A 25,271-nucleotide genomic window follows, 5' to 3' on the forward strand; every position below is an offset into this window, starting at 1 on the left:
GCAATGCGTGTGCATGCTGACCAGTGACTGTCAGATCTTCCGGAGAGCTGGCGTCTCGGTGCTTGAAGCATTGGAGAGCTGGAAACTATGGTGGCGCAAATGTGCAGGCTAGCTGAGCCGACTCTCTCTCCGCCCTCTCCTCCTCCTCCTCTCCCCTTACCCTCCCTCCCTCGCTGCCTTCTCCCGTGCTCCTCTCCCTTCCTTCACCCTTCCTTCCCTGCCCTTCCTTCCCTCCCCTTCCCTCCCTCACTCCCCTCCCCTCCCTTCCCTCCCGCCCCTCCCCACCCCCAGCCACAACCCCAGGACCTGAATCTGTTAATCGACCCGGCTGACTGCGCTCTACCAATGACGCCACAAAATGAAGGCATGACTGTCACAAGCCTGCCAAGCCGTACCGGACGCGAGTCGTTCTCCCCGGCTTCCGTCGGCGCGGAGCTTAGAAAGGTACACGAACCTGGCCGCAACAGCCACATGACCGAGATCACGCCTCCCTTCCCCGCCAGACCACGCGTCCTCCCACTCGGTGTCGGCGGTGGAGAGGCCGGCCGCAGGACCGCCCCGTCGTGGGACAGCCGGCTGACCTGACAGGCCGAGGTGCCCCTGGTGTCATGGGCGCAGCGGCGTGCCGGGACGCCCTCTGGCAGCTGGTGGGGTGACACCGGACATGCCAGCGTCGTGTCGTGGCGGCTCGATGGGGGGGGGGGAACGACCCCCCCCCCCCCCCGGTGGGGGGGGGGGGAACGACATGGGGCGGCTTTTACCGGCACCGACCAGTCACTATCTGCGACACGCCGGCTAATAATATGAGCATTGCGCCACCCATGAAATCTTGGTCAGGATTCGATTAAGTGTGCTACATAGCGTTAAAGCCAGCACGCTGCGCATCTCATGGTCGTGTTTATTGTAGGGACGAAGGGCCGTGCGACCTGTTGGTGTCCTGCCCTTAAAATGAACTCGTGATGTCTAACGATGTCTGAACAAACAAAATCGGGAATGCCATGACGGTCATGCGCCAGTGAGGGGCGTTAACAGGTTCATGACTGAACGTGGCCTTAGCTCGACATTCCGTGTTGTCGTTGTGGAGCGTAATGTCAATATAACTACACTGCATCGCACGGTGGGCCATATGCAGACGTGACAGCAATCCTGTTAAGGCTTGAAAAGTGTAATTACGTCAGGTCGTTGTGACATTCATTCAGCAGATTCCCAAATGAGCGAGAACAATGGAAATGAATAATGAATGCAACATAGCCCGTGCTAGCATGCAGAACATGTTACCGATGTGCAAAATTACGTTTCGTGCCAGTCATCTGTGGTGCATTCATATGGATAGGCAATACTGAACAGCGCTCGCTTATTGTCTGCAATCAGTCCAGCACTTAATACCAATACAATGGAACAAAACAAAATGTTTGGTGTGGTGTGCTCCTCACATCCAAGCAGTGTGTTTAGTCGCTTTTTCCATAAATTGTGAGAAAAAGACAATAAAACAATGCGACATGCATGACTAATAACTCAGCTACCTAACTAGCTGACTTCCAAAACGGCAACCATTCAAATAACCCAGCAAGAGTCATGAGCGTGAGCATTCGTCCCTGACGCACAGCGCATCACACTGCCTACCGCGGACAGTTTCAATTCGACTTTCGTCAGTTGTCAGACACAGCCGCCGCATTGGCACCAGCCATTGCCGCAAGGCTCTCCCTCCCGGGCCGCCCTGAACCGCCGCCACCGCCGCCGCCGGCGGCGGCGGCGGCCACGTCCCGGCCTACCTGGTCGATGGACCTGGCCTTCCTCCGACGCTGCTGTTGCTCCAGCCGGTCCACCGAGTCACGCAGGTCCACCATCTCGTCCTTGGCCGTCTGCAGCTGGTCGATCTCGTGGTGGATCATGTGTACGTCCTTCCGGACCTCCGTGACCTGCGGCGGAGACGCGGGCGGATGGGGCCAAAGCCGAAGCTGAGCGGGCATGAAAAGCATGCGCTACCCGGCCGGCAATGCCGCGGTCGCAGTCGGCAGGCCGGGAAACGCCAGGAAGACCAAAACCACCTGCTGCCTTCACGGACAAAAATGTCATTGAGAAATGCAACCCTCGCACCGGGCCGAACACACTTGGCCAAAACCAAATATATTGGCTGTGACTGGGGATACGGGAATGATGACAAACCACGGTGCGTTTACGAGCATACGATTTCGCACTGCAATAGCCTACAGGCTCCGCGAATTGCCTTAATTACATATTTGAGGTCTGCTGTCCACGCTGCCCTAATCTGACCCGACGCGCCAATTGAATTTAAGTCGCAAGACTCGGCCACTGACTCATCTCACACTGGCATGGTTCATTGGCCGACTCATCCCTCACTGGCATGGTTCAGTGACCAACTGATCTCACACTGTCGCTCGGTCACCGACTGACTTCACACTGTCCCTCGGCCACAGACTGACTTAACGCTGTCGCTCGGTCACTGACCGACCTCACACTGTCGCTCGTCACTCGGTTACCGACTGTCCAAAGTGACCGAACGCACTGTCGTTTGGTCACCAACGGACCCCACACTGTCGTTTGGTCACCGCCTGACCTCACACTGTCGTTTGGCCACCGGCTGACCTCACCCTGCCGTCCAGTCACCGACTGACCTCACGCTGTCGTTTGGTTACCGACTGATCTCATACTGTCACTTGGTCACCGACAGATCTCACACTGTCGTTCGGTAGCCGACTGATCTCACACTGTTGCTCGGTCACCGACTGATCTTACACTGTCGTTCGGTCACCAACTGACCGCACACTGTCGTTCGATCACCGGCTGATCTCACACTGTCACTCGGTCACCAACTGATCTCACACGGTCGTTCGGTCACCGACCGATCTCACACTGTCGCTCGGTCACCGGCTAATCTCACACTGTCGTTCGGTCACCGACTGACTGCACACTGTTGCTTGGTCACCGACTGACCTCACAACGGTAAGACTCAGTGACCGACCGGCAAATCTACACTCGATTCCGAATGAAGCCAACGTTCAGTCCGGAAACGGCAATTTCTGTGTCGAGTAGAGCCTGTTCCCTTCGTAGTTCACGTGACTTCGTCTCAGTCGTCATTTAATGATATTCGTTGGAGCCATGGATAAGTCGCCTCAAGTACAAAGATAGATGGCAGCATATAATATTATCTTTCTTGATATGTACACATATATATATATATATATATACATCACTTAAGCCTCTATAAGGGCATCAAAAGCATGATGCACGCATGATTGACTTTTCATGAAATAGGCGCTTTTGCATGCTCTTACGAACCCCATGGCACGGCTTATCTATTAAGCTGTTACCGGCATCAAATTCCCAACAGAACCGATTCCAGTACTGAGGCATATCTCCCGAGTGTGAATCGAAATTGGTGCAAAAATTCGCGGCATTCCTGAGAGCCAGAGTCAGAGTCAAAATCAGCTCCGCGCTCTGTGCGTCGGAGTTCGGAACGATTCAGGTAAGCGGACTCAACAGTCGGCTTGTCAGATGACCTCACAATCACCATCTCACTGGCACCGCTTCGTGGCCAACTGATCAAGCCCTGCTTACCAAACCGAGTCAGGGACCCTTGACCTACATATATTTGCGCTAGTGGCTGGCTGACCTCACGTTGAAAGTGTTCGTCATTGCTTAACGAGCAGCAGCCATCCTAATCTGAGTCGGTGACCAACTGGCATCACTCTAGCCTGACTTCATGACGAGTTAAATCACCCTAGGCTGACTCGCTGACGAGCTAATATCAATCTAGTCTGATTGGTTACCAGGTGACATCACTCCAGGCTGACACGGTGACAAGCTGATATCCCTTAAGGCTGATTCGGTGACCAGCTGACTTCAGAATGACCGAGTCATCATGCTGGTGCCACTTAGTGACCAACTGACACCGCTAAAACCCGACCCGGGGACCGAGTGACCTCACTCTGGCACCGCTTAGTGCCAGGCTGACCTCACTCTGGCACCGCTCAGTGACAAGGTGACCTCATTTTGGCACCGCTCAGTGACAAGCCGACCTCACTCTGGCGCCGCTCAGCAGAGGTGAAAAAACCTGCTCACTTGATTACCAGGGTGGGAAACAGAAAATTTGTGGACCGAACTGCCCAGGAGCCACCCGCACAGACTGAAACTGTTTTCTTGCTAAGTCAGCTTTCCATTTGTCAACGATAAAACGGTTTTGCTCTGGAGTTATGAACGAAAACATTGGCATACATACATTGCCAAACATTGGCATCATACACGACGACCCTGAGTTTAGTATTGGTTTCCTTATCAGTAAGGAGACAGCCACAAGTAGCCAAAAGGTGTCACCTGGCGAGACGGAGTAAAGTTGTATAAGAATCTGTCTTGCTCAGGTTTCGGAGCAATTTTAACCTTTACCGCTTGTCTCCTTGAGCAGTCCTTTTTCAGCGCCGTTCGGCGCTGAAATTGCATCCCCAAAATGAGAAGAATTAGGTGTTTTTAATGAATCATGCTCGTTACATGTCTGACGCTTTATGTGACGCGTGTTGGTGCTTGGTCGGCGTTGCGATTTGTTGTGCCGGAGACGTTCGTTACCTGCCTACTAGCTGCACGTAGTTGTTGGTGTTTTTACGAATATATATTGGACTTTTCGACTCGATTGGGACATTTAGGCTTGGTCCTTTATAGCCTAGGGTCTTCTGCGTTGAAGCTTTGCCTGTATATTCAGTTGCCAGGCATGGGTAAACATCCATCACGTATGAAAGTGCGCCGTAGACACGTGAACTGTGATTTTACTGCGGAAAGGAGAAACTTGAAAAGGCAAATAAACGCTAAGTACGAAGGGTTGCCAATTGTTCTTAAGAATTCAAGTGTTGGTGCAGGTGGAAAGTGGGAATCTTGACTCCAAGGTAAGAGCTTAAATTGAATCTTTGTGAGGACGAGTGCCCATTCTGCACAGTACCTAATGTTTAGTAACATTTATTGTAGGTAGAAAGGCTTGCTCAAACGTGCCTACATACCTGTCAAACACAATTAATGAAATCATCTAGAATCACTGATTTCGTGGCGAGGGATGTAATGCAACAAATTATGACTTCCTAGTTTGTATGGGTAATTCAATACATAGTTATCCTCAGCTTGGTGTGGTTACTACCACTGGCTGAAATTATCCCACATCATATGAAAACAAAAGATAGGTGTGGGACAGTGAAATTCACCCCAAAAATGAGAAGAATTAGGTGTTTTTAATGAATCATGCTCGTTAGCTTAGAGGCATATATTTCGCTTTTGCATGTAGTCAGCGGTGTTTCATTGTTTTCACAGTGATGTTGGCCTCTCCATTTCAATTTTTTGCTTCATAGGTTTTCAAGAGTTGAAAAATAAAGTGACTGATTTTGCACAGGAATGAACAGTGGCACAGATGGCAGGGAACAAGGCACCAAAACTTTTGAGGTGCCAAGCAGATCATCCAGTCTAACTGTATCATCAGTTTCTGTAGACAAGACTGGAGGTGAGATTTTCAAATATGCTGTTTGCGGTTGTTGGGTATTGTTGGTAAACGGCTTGGATTTAGTTTGTATTCAGGGTGAAAAACTATTAAAATGGGACCACTTTTAGACTTATTTCAAGATAAAAATGGAATGGTGGTTTAAGGTTCCTTGGTTAATGGTGGTTAAAGGTTTAAGGTTTCCAGCTGAATTACACCTACTTAGATGGTTATTTTGGGTTGTTTTGTTCTTTTAAGGAATTGAATGCTTGTTTCCCTTTGTAGTTAAACATTGTACTCATCTTGCTGCCCAGGGTTATTTGCTAATGATGCCATATTCTCTGGTATCTTCCGGATATTCTTTCAGCCCCAGCGCTGGACGTGTAATTGTTAAGGTGGTGTTTAGTTCTGACTTGCATCCTTGTTCAAGCCTGCAGCTTATTGGGCTGACAGTCGCTCCCAAAAGATGGCAATCATCAAGCAGCCAAATCTCTGCACGAAATTGATACACCAATGAACCTTCTGAACCTCGCTCGAAACGAATTATCGTAAAACATCCACTATCTGAAAGTAAGGTATATCTCCTGTTCCTTTGCGACTCGATCTCCCTCGGACTCAGCAAACTGCGATCCACAGGTCCGTCTTGTCGTTGTGTTTTGTGCCGCCCTGGTCCGCAATTTGAAGACAAGGAGAGAGGGAGCTGGCGCGGACGGTGGAAGAAAAGGAACAGCAAGCAAGGCGCTCCTGGACATTATGCCCTATGTCCGGTCGATTGGTGACCTGAAGGGTTTCCAGATCTCAAAGAAATCAGTCGACGCCCAGGTGAGCACAGTTTCCGAAGCCATCGGACATCTGGCGTCCAGCATGCTGATCCCGCCATCGGCTGCGGCGCCGAGCTGCAGCGTTCGCGAAGCAATCAGCATCCTGTCTAGTGACGAGCGCACTAGCTCCAACCAAGTTCTCTTGAAAGTTTTGTGGAAACGTGGTCTTTCGATCGAACTTTTCGCTAGTCTAGTCATCCGCGTGTGGCTGCTCAGCCGTGTCGAAAGTGTGGTTGAGTGAATGGGCAGCGTCCTCAAGGAGGTTTTCTCCATGCATCGGCAGCTGAGGCATGACAATGCCGCGAAGGGTCTCAGGATTCGATGGGATGGCCCTAGCTTGATGGTGCCGAACATCTCATAAAAGCTGCTCAAAAGCGTCACCGGTTTGACTTCGTGAGGCGGTCTGTCAACGTGAAGCACATGCTCATGGTTACGGCTATCGCCCGGCACAGAGCATCCCAATGATATCGCTCCTGCCTTTTCAAGAAGTTGAAGAGAAAAGGAGTGCTGACATTGTGAGTTGGTCCTTAGATCAAATTTTGCATGCGCAGTTGTGCTCTGGAGCTAGCGGCGAGTGCGTAAGGATGTGTCACTACTTGCAAATTGATGAGTCCACGTGAGGCTGTGTATTTTTTGATCGCTTTCATTGCTCGTCTGTGAGTACCAGCATGCCATGCCTTGAGTGGCTTGTGCGACGAGGTACATCTGGATTTAGTGATGCTAGCGTATGCTGTTTGTAATATCTGGCTCAGATGGTTTTGAGACTTGGGCAGGGTTCTCGTTGTGTGCTTTACTGTAAGCGGCGTATTTGGCATTTTGCACTGACAGGATGTCGCCGCGATTTTGTACATATCCAAGGTGGATTCAGTGCAAATACAAAGCCGTCGTCGTCTACGTGGTGTTGAAAGCGTTTTAGCAAAGCCTGTATCCGGTGGGGGATGTGGTAGGTAAAACTACGACGCTGCCGTAGCTCGACCGAAGCTCCCTTGAGAAGTGTTGACCAATACATTTTGCGTTTACCAAAAAGTCAAGGAGACAAAATCTGGCATCGCAGTCTGGTGGGAGACAGTGTCTACGGTCTTTTATCCCTGCCGCTCAGTGACAAGTTGACCTCATTCTGGCACCGTTCAGTGTCAGGCTGACCTCACTCTGGCACGATTCCATCGACTTGGTGAGGTTGTTGAGCTGTGACCGGATAACCAGGAGCGTCTCGTTAGTGTCCATGTAACGGTCGGGTGGCAGACCATCCATCTTGGAGGAGAGCTTGCGGGACATGGTGCCGGCCTGCTTCTGCAAGCTGCCGGGCACGGGTGACTGTCAACGCAAAATGACGATTTCTACGATTATTATTTGGTCTTAACGAGAGCGTTTCTTAAACGCTTTTTTGTATACAAAAGGAATGAGAATGAGTGTAAGGCGGGCTGGCTTGTATATTTGAACTTCTTTATTTGAACTAGGGCTTCGAGAGAAGTCAGTATGTCACGACACTGTAATGTTTCTCTGGTTATGAGCTTAAACAAATTCGTCAACATCTGCATGTATTCGCCCACGACATTCCACCAAATTGGCGCTAGGCACCTTCCAGCTTACCTAAGGTCTCCACTCGGTGCCCTGAAATGGGGAAAAAGAGTTAAAGAAAGGCATACTTCGATGCCAATAATATGTGGATAGCTGAGACTGCAAAACGACGCGAAGCATAAGCCACTGTTATCGCGTACTCGGGGAATTTGTGGTGAACAACAGGGAATATGCTATCCCTCGACGTAATGCACAGCCAAGCTTAGTCGCGATTAATCGTCAAGGCAGCACCATACCACTACCACAGGCTACCGATGTCAATGAAAAGCATGTGGTGGCTGGAATCTTGTGAGTTCATTACGCGAATATTCTACAAATCGCATGTTATCACTTTCGGCGTTTTCATCACAACCATATTTCATATTTTTAATGCTTAAGCTTGCTTTCATATGACGCCGCAGCAAGAAGAATAACTTTCAAATGCAATGACCCGAGCCGGCCGCCAATGGGCGGCCCGGAGAATGGTCCATCGCCCGTCAATGACCTGTCAGGAGAGCGGCCAGCCGACAGCCCGCTGCGTGCGGAATGGGTCCCCAGTCAGCTGTCGGCTGCATCCGGCGGACATTGAACAACCAGGGTACAGCCAGTCCGGTAGCAGACGGGTGACTGCCCAACAGTCTGTCAGTCACGAAGCTCGGGTGACCAACGACATCCAAAGTGACAAGACAAACAAGTCACACAATGGCACCGCATTCACGTTAATCAATTGAGAGGGGAAGGCAGGCATCTGTGTAAATACACGAGCATTTAACATGGCTGGGGAGGAGCGTCTCGTGCACTTCGATACACCGTGCTTCGGCTGCCTGTGGTAGTTATGACGTGACGAGATTGGGCGCTTAAATGCTACGCTTTGTCTCTACAATCCCGTGATTTGGTTCTAACGCGCCGTGACCTGTCCATGGCGCACGGTGACTCGGTTCTACCAAGGCATGGTCTGCTGCAGACGCATCGCAACTTGGTCGCACCTCGCCGTGGCTATTTTTTTACCAAATCGTCGTTGGGACCTATACGACTAGGCTCATTTTGGGAACGTCGCAGTTCAGTATGTTCTGAGCAGGAAGAAGCGGCCGAGGGCCGCGCGGGCGTTATGAGGGTGCCATTTAGGCTGTCCAGACGGGCACAGTCGGCATCCACAGGTTACATCTCACCTCGCAGCCTCCAGCACAGCTGTAGGCACCGGCATAGGCCGCACGGGGCAGGTCTATCCGGATATGAGGGACAGGACCTATCCGGATATGAGGGATAGGACGCAGCGTGGGAGAGCCATGTGCATTGAGTACCCGGCCACTGCAGCGTCACTCCCAGCTATGCTGCAGCCCCAAAAATGCTCCACAAGAGGGAGATGAAATCCGATCGACAAACATCATTTTCCATTGGCATGGCACAGCCGCACGCTAGTAACGACACTTCGCGCTCTTTGATTTATCAAATAAACCATGAGTAATCGATGAGCATGACGTAATAGCCAAAACTGTAAACGCTCATGCCCGCTTAGCTGCTTGCCCAAAAATAATAAGCGATATTGATGTGCTGCCATACATCACTGTCACTTTTGCAAATGCTCTAATAGCTGCCCCGACAAAGAACATCGTCCGGGTACACAACGTTGTGGGCACGCGTGAAATCAATGTCGCGGATGGTGAAACATTTAGACGCGTGAACTTGAGGACAGGACTGAGGGCAGGGATGGGGCCAGGACTGAGGACAGGGCTGAGAACAGGACTGCGGACGGGGCTGAGAACAGGACTGAGGATAGGGCTGAGAACAGGACTGGGTGACTTTTGCGCGATAACGCTGGTTGCTGAAAAGGTTTACGCAGCGGAGGGATCGGTAATACGCTGTTAGCACTCGTCGTTCCCTCGTCCTTCTCTTGTTTACCCTGCACCTGGTGTTCACGCTCCTCTCTCCCTCTCTGACCCCTCTCCTCGCTCTCCCTCTATCCCTCTCTTTTCCGTCCACTCTCTTTCTTCTCCCCTTACCTCTCTCTCCGTTCACTCCCGGGACCCTACCCTCAATACTTGTCCGCTCTCCGTATCCCGTCGGCGAAGATCGCATTAACTATAACGTACGGGGGCTGGGCCAAGTCAAACACTGAGTCATAATTGCCCATGCCAATGACACGGCGGAGTCGCCCCGGCGTCCGCTCGTTTACGCGCCATGGAGCCGCACGTGCGGCAGGACCGGCCGGCCGGGCCACGGACGTTGAGCCCGCTTTCCAGTCGATTGGCTGGCCAGCCGGGTGAGTGAGCTCTTCGGGCGGCGCCGGCGACGAGTCAGCGTCGGAGCCCCACACAAAAAAAAACGCCGTGCACAGCCGTGTGTGCCGACCGGATTCGATCAGGAGATCCGAGGGATCTCGGCTGTTGGGTAATACCTCTGGTATCGATCGGGCCGGGGCCGTACTGACGCCGCCAGCGCCACAAACAGGCTTTTATTCTGGCAATTTTAATGGACACTGAATCAGAATGCCTCGAATTGAGATTGCAACCTTTGCTGCCCTGAGGGTAGCCAGTGTCAGCCGTCACACATAGTCTTGACATAAAAGGTCACGGTTTTAAAAAGCGAAATTATCTGTTTGTAATATTTGCCTAGTAAGCATGCAGCCTCAAGCGAAATGTTGCTCTATATTTAACAATGCGTGTTTAAGTGTAATAATGCCACCCTGAAATGAGCCCCCGCTTCCACAGACACCTGCGACACATCTAATAGCCCCCGCTTCCACGGACACCCGCGACACATTCAATAGCCCTCGCTTCCACGGACATCCGCGACATATCCAAAAGCCCCCGCTTCCACGGACATCCACGACACATCCAATAGCCCCCGCTTCCACGGACATTCGCGACACATCCAATAGCCCTCGCTTCCACGGACATTCGCGACACATCCAATAGCCAACTATCATTTGTTTGAGATCATCGTTACGCTCAGGCAGTCTGAATGGAAAACGGATGGGGGGACGGACGGACGGACGGACGGATGGACGGACAGGACGGACGGACGAACGGACGTACGGATGGAGGGACAGACGGATGGACGGATGGATGGAGGGGCGGACGGACGGGCGAATGGAGGAGCGGGCGTAGGGGCATACGGACGAACGGACAGAGACACGGACAGACTTGTCGACTGGCGGACTGGCGGACTGGCAGGCTGGCGGACTGGTGAACTGGTTGAATGGCGGACAGACAGACTGGCGGATGAACAGACGGCCGGCCGGTCGGGGTCGAGCGGACGTCGCAGGGTCTGGCAGAGGTGGGAGGAATTCAGTCGGTTCGTGGAGCGCTACTGCGGCCCGCTCCGAGGGCCATTACCCAGCCATTCGGTGCCGAGGACCGGAACGATCTCGGCCGAATTTCGCGATCCATTAATGTCGGAGCGGCCGCGGCCGGCTGGCCGGCGTCGCGCGTCCTGCCCGGCATGGCGGCCGGGAGGGGGGGGGGGGGGGGCGGGAGGGGGCTCATCACGCCACCGCGCGACGGCGGATGTCGAACGCAGCACGCCCCGGCCGTTACGTGTTTAGCTCACGCCATCTCACCGCGGCGCCCCATCAACCGCCGCGTCCACGGCCGCACTCGTGACCAACAAAATCAATCACATTTCGAGCCCGCGGCAGCTGCCGACTTCCACGAATCCAAGATAGGGCGCCGCCGGTGGCCGACGCGTAGTCCCAGCGCCACGAGGCTGGAATCGCGGACGGCGCCTCCCGGCCGCCGGCTCGTAAAGGTGCCGGCAGCCGACCGAAATGGACGGAAACTTTTACCTGCCTGTCGCATAAGTACTGATGCCACCGCTATGGGTATTGATTCTGTGAACAGGCCTGCATGAACGGGCCTGAGACGGTGAGATACGCATGGGGCGGGCGTCGGGACGCCCGGCCCCGCTACAAGCAGACCCACGGCATGGAGATTGCATCGGCTTTCCTGGGCGAGCCGAACTGAGCTAGCCGCCCGCGAATTGTGCTGGGCTCGTGTCGCGCAGGTGTGCTGCATGGTAGGCGGTAGGCTGCTCCTTTATGGCGCGCGGCGTTGCCTAGCTATTGCACGGTGGCCAAGTCTGCCGGGCATTCACAGCGGCGTCTGAGCGCTGTCGTGGTAGGCACAACGCCAACAGTTCTCAGACTTGTCTATCAATACCGGACGTGAGTCACGGCACGTAAAACCACGTGCCACTCTCTGTGATCGCTGTCTTCGCGTGGCAACGCGTCGACTGACAGACTTACTTGGAGATTGGCACACTTAGGTTACGAACCACGCACGGTTTTTGTAACGCAGACTGGTGTACGTAAAGCCCTGTTGGGTTCCTTCGCCACCAGACGAGGTCCCGTCTGATGACTCACCTCCTGAGCATCTGCTTGACAGTCCTCTCCTCATACTCGTCGTCGGCCGTGTAGCCCTGGTCTGTGCCGCTCGCACCCTCTATCGGGGCTCGCTTCAGGTCATCCTGTGCGCAGGGCAGGTCATTGGATCCCAGGTCAAGTCGCTATGTCACAGGTAAGGTCGCTGTGTCACAGTTCAGGCCACGAGAGCACTTTTTACAGTGCTCACTGTGCATTGCAGCACAATCCACGCAATTGGAGCACACAGTGCCTGCTAAATAGTCTGCACATAACAGTGCAGACAAACCTGACACAGGAAGAGTGTAACGTAATGATGTATCGCACGAAAGTTATGTCTCTGTACTCCTGACTAATAGTCCTGACTAGTCGATGGGAAAATCATTCGATAGCCCACAACAGCATTACCCGCGGTGACAAATACAGAGCAGATTCTTTGAGCCCTGCTTCATGTATAGTCCGACACTAAAACCGCCTGTGTAGGCAATTCCAACAATGTATAAAACAGAATACTAAAAGTTCAAACAAAATAAAGCAGACATGTTCTTACATTACTGACAGGCCGCAACAACACGCAATTGCCACTACACGATGATGCCCTGGTCAGCGCTGCACAAGTGAACCCTACAGCAGCGCTACAAGTCATGAAAGCTCATATCCGGGCATGGCAATATGGGGACAACGGCCTGCCGTTTACACGGTACCAGCATTTCACGATTTCCGTTTTTGGTTACATTTGAGCTTTGGTTCCTCGTGAGGAGATTCCTGATGACATCTTGAAGCCCTCTCGATATATTTTCCCGCTTTGCATCGTGTATATGACGCATAAAGACCAAGCCACGCAAAGGTAAGCTCTCAACTGTTTATCTTGAACCATTTCCGAAAAGTCTTGGATTATGTAGCGGTTCATCCGCAGTAAGGTAATGTCAACTAGCTGCTTTGGGATTTTTGTCCTGATTGGTTTGGCATCACTTTGAGTTCAGAGTCCAATTAGGAAATAAACTTGACACTATTTTTGCCAAAGTTGGTCGCAAAACAATGGTTTCAAATGCTTGCGCGTCTCAATGCACACGCGCCGGTCCGAAGTATCGGCGGCCGCATCCGACACGATATCTGTTAGATGATGCAGGAATCGTCATTTCGTGGTCAGGCCAGAGCCACTAAATCATGTCAGCGAGCACTCGAACAGGTCAGTTAAACACACGCATGGTAAGGGGCACACGGCGTCTCATGAGAAAGTTTATTGGCAGGAATGAACAAGGCGGGAGCATTCCATTTTGGCATTAAGACAGATTGGACGTAGCCTGGCATAACGGATTTATCGGCGTTAGCGCTTGTAGATGGAGATTTTGTAATTTGGCACTCTGGTTTTTTCCCAAACGGCCCGGCTCAGCGGGTCTGGTCATTTGGGCTGTTGGAGAACAGTGATGGGCGGGCCAGGAACCGCGTGCCTGTCTTACACACCTGTGCCTGTAAAAGGAATCAGACCCGCGCAATGTTTACCGACCCAGGAAAGACACTGCGTTCAGGAAATCACGAGTTTGGGTCAAAGCTGTCTTTCGTATTTTAGGGCCCCGTGACTTACACACATATACTGCGTAACATTGTATGACTCTCAGTAAGCCTGGAGGCCGTTTTGATATTCCGGCTAATGCATCTGGCTACCAGCCTCTGGGTCTGAAGGTTCTCTTCCAGGACAAGAGCACAACTGAAGCAGCGTGAAGACCGTCCCTATAGTTCCGAATACCCTACACAGGACAGGACAGCGCACCTCGGTGACAACTCGTAGGTCGACGCACCTCTCGTACAGAGGCCGGCGCACCTCTCGGACCAAAGCCGACGCACTCCTCAGAGACCGAAGCCGACGTACCCCTCAGAGACCAGGGCCAACGCACCTCTCTGAGACCAAGGCCGACGAACCACTCGGACCGGGGCCGACGCACCCCTCAGAGACCGAGGTCGACGCACCTCTCGAACCGGAGGGAACGCCCCACTCGGACCGGGGCCGACGCACCCTTCAGCGACCGAGGCCGACGCACCCCTCGGACCGGGGCCGACGCACCACTCTGAGACCGGGGCCGACACACCACTCGAACCAAGATCGACGCACCCCTCAGAGACTGGGGTCGACGCAACCACTCAGAGACCGAGGCCGACGAACCACTCGGACCGGGCCGACGCACCACTCTGAGACCGAGGCCGACGAACCACTCGGACCGGGTCGACGCACCACTCCGGGACCGAGGCCGACGAACCACTCGGACCGGGCCGACGCACCCCTCAGAGACTGGGATCGACGCACCACTCGGACCAAAGCCGAAAACAGCGCCGCAGCCCTGCAGCGACAAGGCTATGCCCCCTTGGCTGGAAGGGCCACTATGCTTCGATTCGACCCCTTCTTAGAAAAATCCTGCCTCACTTCTGCACAAATTTAGCACAGCCTGTGCCACCAGAAGAACTCCGGGGTACCGGGCGGTCGGCATCAGCCAAATAGTGGACGAATGTTTACACGTGTTTCGCAGCCTTTGTCCCAGTTCTATGGATATCTCCACTCCCCATCCCGTGATTCTTATTCTGAGGTTTTGCTCCTTTTCTGATTTCCAGCCGTCCTTGAACGTATAAGCCTCAAGCGCAGCCCAGATCGAAAGAGGTGAGCGATGGGCCCGAACTTAAACCCACCAAGCCCATGGACGGGTCTGCGCTGGTGAACGTATGACGATTGCCACCACATGCCGTCAGGAATATATTAGACGCCTTCACTTTCACGAGGACAGACTTCTGATTGTGCACTGAGTCCTGTCCGGCCAAAACATGCCATTTTCCGTCATGACGTCATAACGCAGCTGTTGAGATGGTATGGGCAACTTCTGAGTATGTTACCACGCATAGCGTACCTCTAAGCCGTATATGTTGGGCTGAGACCAACGCTGAGCGTGGGTATCCAACCGCGGTCATCCATGCCTGAGTCACCTTTCCGTGCAATGAAGCGTGATCTCAGGTTTCATCATACCTTTATTATGAGTATTCATAATGGAACCGTCTTTCGTGGCTTCATAACACAAATCTTCACTTCGAGACACCTAACTTTCCCTTTTCTTTCCATGCTCTGTTGCCTCCAGACGTCCTCTTTCGGCGCTCTGAATTAAATAAGTTAAATCTAGTGGAAACGGTAACATTTTTGGGGTATGCATCTGGTTCACTGTGAACCTCGCAGCTGCACGTACTAATTATGGGTCGTTTTGTTTGTAATGTGCCTCTTCAGGTCGTTGACCTTTGAAGTGGCCACTCTGCAGCCACTCCCCGACCCGGGGTATTGATTTTCAAAAAGCTGATGAACGACATTGCCCTACAACGCATTTTTCTCCGCCAAGCAAGTGTTCCTGGCAACACTGACCGAGGGCGTCCAAGCACGGTTTGCACTTATTCCTGCTAGCACCATAAAGTTCAGTAACTTATACAAAAAAGACACAATGGCAATTGTAATAAAAAGCCTACTGAATGGTACATCCAATCTTCATTATCACATTTGAAGCTCGATATAGAACTGAAAACTTTTGAGTCAATCTTTACTGTGAGATTACGAGCAATCTGCTTGCTTGCGAGGGTAATATAAATGACTGCATTTGAATCTGAACTACGATTAAAGTGAGGAGTTATGAGTGTATCACAAAGCTTTCCAGACGCGAGCATTATTCCCAATCGAAAACCAAATGACTGACAGAGTTAATTTCTAGCGCGTAGAGCATATTGTAAAGTTGCTTATTGTGTCCTAAAACGTCCTTTGCGGAGCTATAATCTCTACTGACACTCGGACTTCCAAAGCACAACTTCCAGAGCTATATCGCTTGTGACAGGCAGCGAAAAAGATGCGAGGCTACATACCACTACAAAGACATGTATTGGCCTTAATGCAAGATTCTACCCTACCTCAGGTCATCCAGGATCACGTGTGGATTGGTGCGAGTCTAGCAAGCTGGTGTTAAACCGCGGCCACGCCGAAGAAATCTCAATGTTGGCTCAAAACAAAATGTGTTCGTTTAATGGGTAAAAATATACATCTTAGAGGACAGTAATTGTACTTCAGAATCCCTTTTGTTCTGACCCTCCTGAATGGCCTCCAGCCTCGATCCCTACTAAAGACCATCGAAAGTTCCGCTTCCAGGAGCATTGGCGGGGGTTGAAGCAGCTGGTCCGACCTTCGCAAAAGATCACACGGCACTCATCATATTTCGCGAGAGCACTTTATGGTTGCCTGGAAATTTCCACAATCGCTAAAACACAAACCGCGTACACATCACAGTCTCTGTTCTGCGGTCGGTCGCAAAACCACGCCGACATGCCCCAGCCCAGCCCAGCACAACACATCCTTCTCTGGGCCGGCGCTCGCGGCCGCCGCCGGACCCACCTTGAAGCTGGCCGGTGGCTTGAGTCGGGCGTCGTCGCGCACAGTGGGCAGTGGCGTCAGTGGCTCCGGTGGGCAGGTGGTGCGGCTCTCCGGCCGGCTGAGGTACGCTGCAAGCGAGCGCCGGTTAGCCGCTGCGCGCGCCACGCCTCGTAAAACGGCCGCGGCGCCACCCACGCCCGGCCACGTCGGCCGCCGAGCGTCGCGCCGCCGCCGTCGCGAGCCGAATCAGAACATGGCGCGGCAAGCACGGCGAAAGCCGGGCCGCAGGGATTGGGGGGGGGCTGGTGACGGGTCACAGAGCTCAAATCTGACGCCCTCGCAGCCACGTCGCCCCGGAGCTGTGGCGGCAGAGTGGCCGGAAATGTTCAGCAGGAAATGGCCGCTTGCGGCGCGGTTCTGCGCCTTGAACAGACAGAGAAGACCGGGGTCGTTCCTGTCATAGCCTCCCAAGTCGTCGCCTGGGCCGGAGAGCGGGCTCTCGGCCCAGGAGAGCGACCCTCGCTCCATGCCCACCCCTTCGACCTCTGCCTCGACGCCCGGAACGGCACCCGTGCGGGATGTTCCAGGTGAATGCGCTTGATCGATCAATCACGACTGCTGCTCTGGAGCGCCGGCCGAAACGGCCAAAACACCCGGTTGCCTATTTATGGCAAACCTGGTCGGCAAGGCAGTGCCCAAATAAATAAGGAAACGGGTTCGATGCTGTCAAACAGCAAACGCTGTGGGGGGAGGGTCTGAAGCATAATATTTCTGCTCATCTGTTGTCATTATGCGCGTGCTGATGCACAGGTACCGCAGCCCAAATCCAATTAAAGTGAATTCGGTCCGTTCCTTCCATTCTTGTGCACACCGTTACGCAAAAAGCACTCTCTCCACATGCTAATAAAAGTGAATCTCTCTGTCTCCCTCTCTCTCTCTCTCTCTCTCTCTCTCTCTCTCTCTCTTCCTCACTCTCGGTCTCTCGTCGTTCTCTTCTCTCTCCTCTCTCTCTCTCTCCTCTCATCTCTCTCCTCTCGCTCTCTCTTCTCTCTCTCTCCTCCTCTCTGCCAGTCCATCTCTCTCTCTCTCTCTCTCTCGTCTCTCTCTCTCGCTCCTCTCTCTCTCTCTCTCTCTCTCTCTCTCTCTCTCTCTCTTGCCCTCGGTAAGAAAGTGAGCAAGGACGGTCATTTGTACCGGGACAGCTGGAGCCGAAGATCAGTCAAACAACGGCCAGATGTCGAATTCAGCCCCGGTATAGTCAGCGGATACAGAGATTCAGCACCGGTACACTGAGCGGACGCTGAGATTCAGCCTTGGTACCGCCAGCGGACGGCGGGATTCAGCCCCGATACGGTGAGCGGACGCCGGTAAACGAGCCCGGAGGCGGTCCAACCAACAGAGGTGTGGAAAAAGCAGGGATAGAGCATTCCTGAATGGTCGCGGCTCGTTGGCGAACGGAGACAAATGCATGGGCTCGAGGCGGATCGTTATAGACAACCAGACATTTATGATGGACATTCGCGTGTTCAGGGAAAAGTCAGGGCCTGTTCCGATCCAAAAGCCCAACTTTTCCTTTGCTCTTAGATCTCCGGCTAAACACTGCAGGCATTTTGGTCCCCTCACACACCCATTAGGGCTTGCGGCAAACACGGTAGACCATTTGCTGCCGTCAATAGCGCAACAAACAAGACACCACGCGGCACGTTTGCCAACAAACTGTGACTGCTGAGCCTTTTTGGTCTCTACATTCTGCCACGTTTCCAATCTTCTTTCGCGAAAACCGGCATGATATTGCAAGGCTCACGGCCCGTGAATGGGCGGCCAACAAACGGTCAGACTCAGACCCAGCTCCGTCTCCAATGGGCCTCGCAGTCCGCCACTTAACGATGCCTTCAAGCTGTTACAGTGGTTGGCACACATCCATTTGATAGAGGCCTGTAGTTAATTACATAGCACGCTTCTCATGGTCGGTCAAGGATTAAAAGATGCAAATCTTCTTAAAGTGGTTGTTGTCATGGGCCACTTAAATCTACGAGAGTCTATGAGAGTACTGGACTGGGATCGTTTCAATAGTGACGTTCCGGCTTGAGCCAATCCACACTGTCCACCTAAATCACATCGCCGATAATACGACTTATCAATATGCTTTGCGATTTTTTTGGAAACTACGTTCAGTACCACATTAAAATGATAAACTGATAGGATCAGCCTGATTTATATTCTGAAAATGCTGTCATTTACCATTCTCTCTCGCGGCACACACCATTACGCAAGGTCAAACGTACATAAGGGTCCGTCCTGAAGTAAACTCGGCGTCTCATTCTACCTGGCAGCAGTTCACCAGTGGATGCCCATGATTTCTGCTCTCAAAGACCAAGCGTGGCCAAGACAAACCCAATGGACGCCGTTCTGAGGGATGAGGCGTCCAAGCTTGGTGGTTTGGTTGTGGGGTGGGGAGGGGAGGGCTAGCCGATGCCGCGCTGAATTAATTGGCTGTGCTGAGTTGATGCACTGGATGTGATGGTTTGATATCAGTTGCCTTTATCTTGCTACCAAAAGCCGTAAGGTGAAGACCGAGGTCCGCGACCTCGGATCTGCACTCCCGAAATTCCCGAATCGCTCGAACATCAAAGCGAAGCCGAGAGCAGGCATCAGCATTTCTAGTCATGTCGGGCAGCAACTAGAAATAGGTAACCCGGTACCCTCTATGGTGAGAGCCCTATAGCTTCCGACACACGGCTCAGGTGATACACAGCTCAACGGACACACAGCTCGGCAGACACACAGCTCAGCGGACACACAGCTCAGCGGTCACACAGCTCAGTTTGCACACAGTTCAGCGGACACACAGCTCAGTGGACACACAGCTCAGCGGACACACAGCACAGTAGAAATACAGTTCAGCGGACACACAGCTCAGTGGACGCACATTTCAGCAGCGATTAGCGGTTAGCAAAGACGTTCGCGAGAAGCGCGAACATTTGGGAAATGAGTTTCCCGGAGAAATATATTTCATGGGATGTTTTTTTCTCGAATGTGGAAAGCGTTTACATGCTTGCTTTGCTACGCCCTTTCTAAAACGCAGCAATGGGTCTGGTCTACGTTTTGAAGTTCATTCGTCACTGTGGCTGCCGGGGGGGGGGGGGGGGGGGGGCAGGGATATGGCACGAGACTTGTACACCCGTAGGATGTAATGCAATTAATCTTGTCAGCTTGCATGCACGTGACACGTGGCACGTGTAACCTCACATTAAGTTCCAAGCGATTGCCCGTTACATTCCCCATCGAAGCTTACCACCATCGAGTCGCTCCCATGCCGTTTGTCACCACCAACCAGACACGATCGGTGGCACAGCCAAGGGGGCTCATGGGACTTAAGGCCCCCCCCCCCCTCCGTCAGGGTCGGGCGCAGTTTTTAAACATGACAGTATTGAATACAATTCCGGAATCTGGTGACCAGAACAAACTATTGTGGTTTTAAATCTCCTAAAAGCTAACAAGGGCAGCCACATGTGGAGCCCAACAGCCGTAATTTAGTAATAAGACCAGGGGAAAAGGCAAGTGAGCATGTATGGTGTGCAGCTGAAACTATTGTCTAAAGCACCATGATCAATAGATAATTGAAACACTAGGGACTGTACCTACAAGCGCTTGCGGGGGCGTTTTACTTGGTTCAAAGTCCGTGGGTACTGTCAATTGGGCCTGGGATTCGTTCGTAACGAAATCTCCTCTCCCTCATCGCAACCATGGTTAGCTCCCTGTCACAAATATTGGCTGCTCCTCTGGACCTGGTCTCGGCTTTGCGCTGAGTCAAATTAACTTGATATGTATATAACTTTCTTAGGCCTCCATGGAAATGTTGACAGGTTACTCTTTAGCCTCTGAGGACGGTACTTTTAACCAACCTTCGATTTCGTGCCCTACATCGTAGTTCCAGAAGTGCTCCAGTGCGTTAAGGACAGGACTGCGTTGTGAAACAAGAAAAGATATGATTAAGTACGTTCCACGGTGATCTAATAAAAGCCCAGTGCAACCACTCATGCTGATCCACAGTCAACTGCAGCAATCGCTCACCTAATTAAGCTCAAGCAGTATTTCCGACTTATTAGATCAATAGTAATAAGACGGCTTATACGGAGAGAAATATTGGCATATCATTTCGACACCTATATAATATATATCAACGCAACAACTTGCCTCGTCTGTAGCGTCCAAAGCTAGTCTGGTCTGTTTTGGATATCAAAAATAGATGTCGTTTATGCTCACTGTGATGTCCATCAGTCAGTATACAAATATGCCCCTTGATCATGAGATTCGGCCAAACACCGCAACTTCCAGGTCAGTCTCTGTTCGGCCGTAGTGTCCGTCTGGCAGCTTGCCTTTCAGTCCTTTACAAACTGTCTGGTGCAATTTCGCCGTCCCGTCAAAAGAATTCTCGGGACGGGCCCACCCAAAGCACCCTGGTGCTTGCAATCGTCAGCGAATCCCCCCCCCCCCCCCCCTCCCCCGCGGCAGTGCGATCATCCACAGCCCCGCGTGACAACGAGAGTCGTGGCCCCGCGAACGTCTCACCTCTGCCCATCGTCCTACCTCCCCAGCCGCCGGCCACGGCTCTGCGTGACACCAGGAGCCGTGGCCCCGCCGATGTGTCACATCTGCCCACCGTCCCACCTCCCCAGCCGCCCGCTGCAGCCCTGCGGGAGCCAATTTATGACGCCTCGGGCACGACAGCTGCGACTGTGACCCCGCCCTCATCGCCTCACTCTGCTCAGCCGTGTCGCCGGCTGGCCCCGCGGACCCACCTGGCGTCTCGAGCTCCACCTCCACAGCCGGGTCGTCGAACGGATCATAGCTGGCCACGGCCGCCTCGCAGTGCGCCGCAAACGCCGCCACGCCGTACAGCTGCGAGGTTACGCTGTGGTGCGACTGGCGGCTCTGCGAGCGTGACCCCTGCGAGCGGCGCTCCAGGCTCTGTTGGCGGCTCTTGGCCGGCCGCTCCAGGCTGGCCGGCTGCGAACGCGCCGCCGCGAACGTGGAGAAGGTGGGTGGCGGCGCGCCTGCCGACGGCGGCCCGAACAGCACGCCGCCGGCGTGGCCGAGCGTCACCTGCACCAGCTCGCCGGAGCGCTCGTCGAGTTCCACCGTGTCGGACGAGGTGGCCGGCGAGTCGGGCGCGCGTCCGCCGCCGTCGGCCGCAGACAGCGAGCTCACCTCCGCCGAGGCGGCCGTCGAGCGGCCCGACGTGCTCATCGGGCGCACGGTTTTCGTCTCTCCCATCGCCTTGTCGCCTGCGGCGGCGCGCGGGGTCTGTCAGTGGCGCGGGGCAGGCGCTGACATCCGGCCCCGGGCTCTCATTAGGGTCCCATGGCGCCTTGGAGTTTTTGTTTTTGTTCATTGTGATCAAATGATTACCGCAGGTTTAGCGTAAAGACACTGCAAAATCGGGGCACTTTAATTGGCGACGGTCGGTAATGCATTGGAATAATTGAGATAGCTCTGAGCCCGATGCAATACACACAGTGACAACGGCAGCGCGGATAACAGAATGGTTGAGTCAGCAGTGGCGATAGGCATCTCGATCACCGACGTTCGTAGATGAAGGAACTGGCTTTTAAGGACCTTTTTGAGTGTTTGGAGGTCCATTGTAAGTGATTGTGAGGAAGAAAATAGTGGATGACTTACCATTGACGTGAAAAACGTCGATGGTAATCAAAACACAGTTTGAACTAATTGAATCAGAGGTGAGAGGGAAAGAAGAGGAGAGCGGGACAGCGAACGATTTAGAGAGTGAGAGGGAGAGTGAGAAAGAGAGAGAAAGAGAGAGAGAGAAAGAGAGAAGCAGAGAAAGAGAGAGAGAGAGAGAGAGAGAGAGAGAGAGAGAGAGAGAGAGAGAGAGAGAGAGAGAGAGAGAGAGAGAGAGAGAGAGAGAGAGAGAGAGAGAGAGAGAGAGAGAGAGAGAGAGAGAGAGAGAGAGAACAGAAAAAGCAGCAGGGGACGGAAAGACAGAGAACCACCACCTACCGTTGGACGGCTGGTCTGAGCCATTTCTCAGTATAGACCAATGGAAAGTGTAAAGAATGATGGCGGCGTTTTGAAACCTGGTGAGTTTGCAGCCCTCCCCACCGTTCGCCTTGAACGTCCTGAAAAGAAAACCATATAAACCACCAACTCGTTTCAGCGTGTTCTTTTCGTTCCGGAAGTATGGCTCACCGCTCACGCGGTCTCGTTGAGAATGATAAGACGGCATGTACTGTCCGTCCCAAACCATGTTAGAAGTAAAAATGTTTAACAATACTGGAATTTTGGAACCACTTTCAAGTTGAAAGCATCAAAATAAACCCTGTCTTGAATGTTAAAAATATGCTCGCACGAATCGTCGTAGCCATTGCACGCACTACTCTTGAATAGACGAGTAAATATTAATGATACTTGCAAAAGCCAATTTGAAGCTGTTAATTCGATTGCTGAATCATCACGGCATTCCTTAGTGAGACCGTCGCCCACCAACTTCTATCGCGTTCATCGCCCGCAAATCACAACAATGCGAAATTGGAACCTCAAGGCCGCATAACCATACAAATGGTTTTCCCAAATCCTTCGGTGGATACATAAATCATCGTGGTGCTTTTTGGGAGATCGTTGATTTATCTGGTTCGTGAATATCTCCAGAAGAAGCTCACCAATGATATATGAAGAGCGGAACTACTCGGTCCTGCTGAGACCAAGTGGGCTGAGAAAGTGCAGAATGTAAAGTCAGTCCATGGAGCAGTGTTGGGACCTGGGAATCTGGGCGCTGGGACCTGGAATACATTGCTCTTGACGTGTGTAATGATTATTGATCTGACGTCTGCATATTTGACTCGCACAATGGCGCACCCGGACAATCGCTCGGAACTATTGCTCGCCAACAGACCAGAAAATGTTGCCAGTTTGTTCCCGACGGATTGCAAAGAGCTAAACGTGCGCAGAATATAGATTGTATTATCCACGGTGACAGCCGGCCAAGTTTGTATAGCAGGTGCATCGACATACCTTCGTGAGTTTTTTTTTTTTTGCTCCCGAGCCGACGTGAGATACGTCCAACGTTTATTAGCACTACTCGCCGTCCATAGACACTTAGTATCAGACGCTATATTTATGGGCTATGTTTTCGCGCTTGCATCCGGACCGCGCTATATTGTCACACCGCTGTAAAGCCACTGTCGTGACACAGTCATGAAGCCCGTCTCCCGACCAGGCTTGTGAGCGCCGCTTGCACTGTCAGATCGGAGGGGCCCGTGACCGAGCCCCTCCACGGGAGAGCCGCTAGGGTTCTCGCTTGTCAGCGGTGCTGCTCTGGCTGAACTCGATGATCCGCAGCCCGTCGCCCGTTCATCTGATGACCGACTTTAATCGATAGTTGTCGCCAGAAAACTGTTCGTCAGGGAACCTTCCCAATAAACGACGAGGGACCTCGCCATGTACGACTCGTGCACAGAACATGTGTGCTCAACGTCATGCAGCGGGCACGGTTTGCTCTTTGCGTGTGCAGTGCAGTGCTTACAGCACACAGCCTTAAACTATAGATCGTGCAAATATAAATATTTCAAAAAGAGCACACATCACCATTGACATGAATGAAACACTAACTTCCGCATTCTTGGGTGGCGTTCCTTCGCCTTAGAACGGCTATGAGGAAATAACATAACGGGACCTGATTTAACCTCAAATAATGAAATGTTTTGTGGCACAAGATACAACAAAACCACGAGCCCGACGTCCTGCTCTCCGTGCAAGACTACATATCCCTGCTCTCCCACTCGGCAATAAGCAGCACCTGCGTCGAAAGCCTCCCTCCTCCAGCAAATACAGAGGCCCATCAGGCCACCCTGGTACGCAAGCTTCTCCAGACAGCTAAGCAGACGGCTTGGCGCAGTTACCTGCGCCAAGCCGCGCAGCGCAAGCCCCGGCAGGTAACTGCGCCAAGCAGGTGCTAGCACTCACCGATCGCTCTCGCTGCGACGCCGGTCAACGCATGCTGGTAGCGCGTCAGCCGAGGCTGGTCAGCAGAGCCATGCGTGTCCGGCGTGCCCTGCGCTGGCCGGCGGAGCCCGCTGGTGCCGCTGGTGCCTGCTGGTGCCGGTCCGCCGCCTTCAGTGCCCGGTCAGCCCGCGCGCTCCCTGGCTAGCTCGATGCCGGCCGCTTTGCCTGGCCGCTCGCGGCCGATCGATAGTAGTTGGCGGAAACGACGACAGATGGCTCTGACGGGCGTCGTCGCGCTGCCGTTCGCTTCGAGTAGGCGTCCGCCTCCCATCTTGAATGCGCGGCTCGAAATGAGGGGAAAGGTTGGCACAATGCCAGGGTCTAAGACCATGAACACCGTTGGATTTGAGCAAAAACAGTACAATTGATAGGGAGGCTTCTGGGGATGAGCAGTTGAAATGTCAAACGTGTCGACTTCAATTGTCTGCGGTGCTAGACTTGTAGCCGTTGACGAAGGACATAATGTGGACTACCCACCGGTGTGCATGAAGACTCATGAGGTAAATAATTTGTCTTCGTTCTACCATAACCATCAGCACTACCATCAAAGCATTGTGAGCTTCTGCTGGAATGCGAGAAGCGTCCAAGGCAGCTCTTCGTGTCAGGCTCAAGTAGACAGCATTAGCTCTGGCTAGTAAGCCCCGGGAGCATGTACCT

The 25,271-nt window shown here is 52.8% G+C and overlaps 1 protein-coding gene and 1 long non-coding RNA gene across 2 annotated transcripts in view; both read right to left on the minus strand.

Annotated features, from left to right (window-relative positions):
• LOC119103552 (glucose transporter type 1) overlaps positions 1-21,634 on the minus strand; it is a gene marked incomplete at its 3' end in the record, with an annotated part of 48,719 nt that extends 27,085 nt beyond the window's left edge. The window contains 6 exon segments of the mRNA XM_037227132.1: positions 1,773-1,919; positions 7,438-7,591; positions 7,885-7,905; positions 12,212-12,315; positions 16,614-16,720; positions 21,395-21,634. Of these exon segments, the coding sequence (XP_037083027.1) occupies positions 1,773-1,919; positions 7,438-7,591; positions 7,885-7,905; positions 12,212-12,222 (333 nt within the window).
• Positions 21,635-21,643: 9 nt separating this feature from the next.
• Positions 21,644-24,728, minus strand: LOC119103553 (uncharacterized). Its single transcript, XR_005094777.1, has 3 exons — positions 24,576-24,728; positions 22,614-22,732; positions 21,644-21,880 (listed from the first exon to the last, which is right to left on the minus strand). It is a non-coding gene; the product is annotated as an uncharacterized LOC119103553 (long non-coding RNA).
• Positions 24,729-25,271: the final 543 nt, after the last annotated feature.

Source organism: Pollicipes pollicipes, unplaced genomic scaffold (assembly GCF_011947565.3).
Source record: "Pollicipes pollicipes isolate AB1234 unplaced genomic scaffold, Ppol_2.1 Scaffold_5724;HRSCAF=6776_pilon_pilon_pilon, whole genome shotgun sequence".
Lineage (NCBI taxonomy): Eukaryota > Metazoa > Arthropoda > Thecostraca > Pollicipedomorpha > Pollicipedidae > Pollicipes > Pollicipes pollicipes.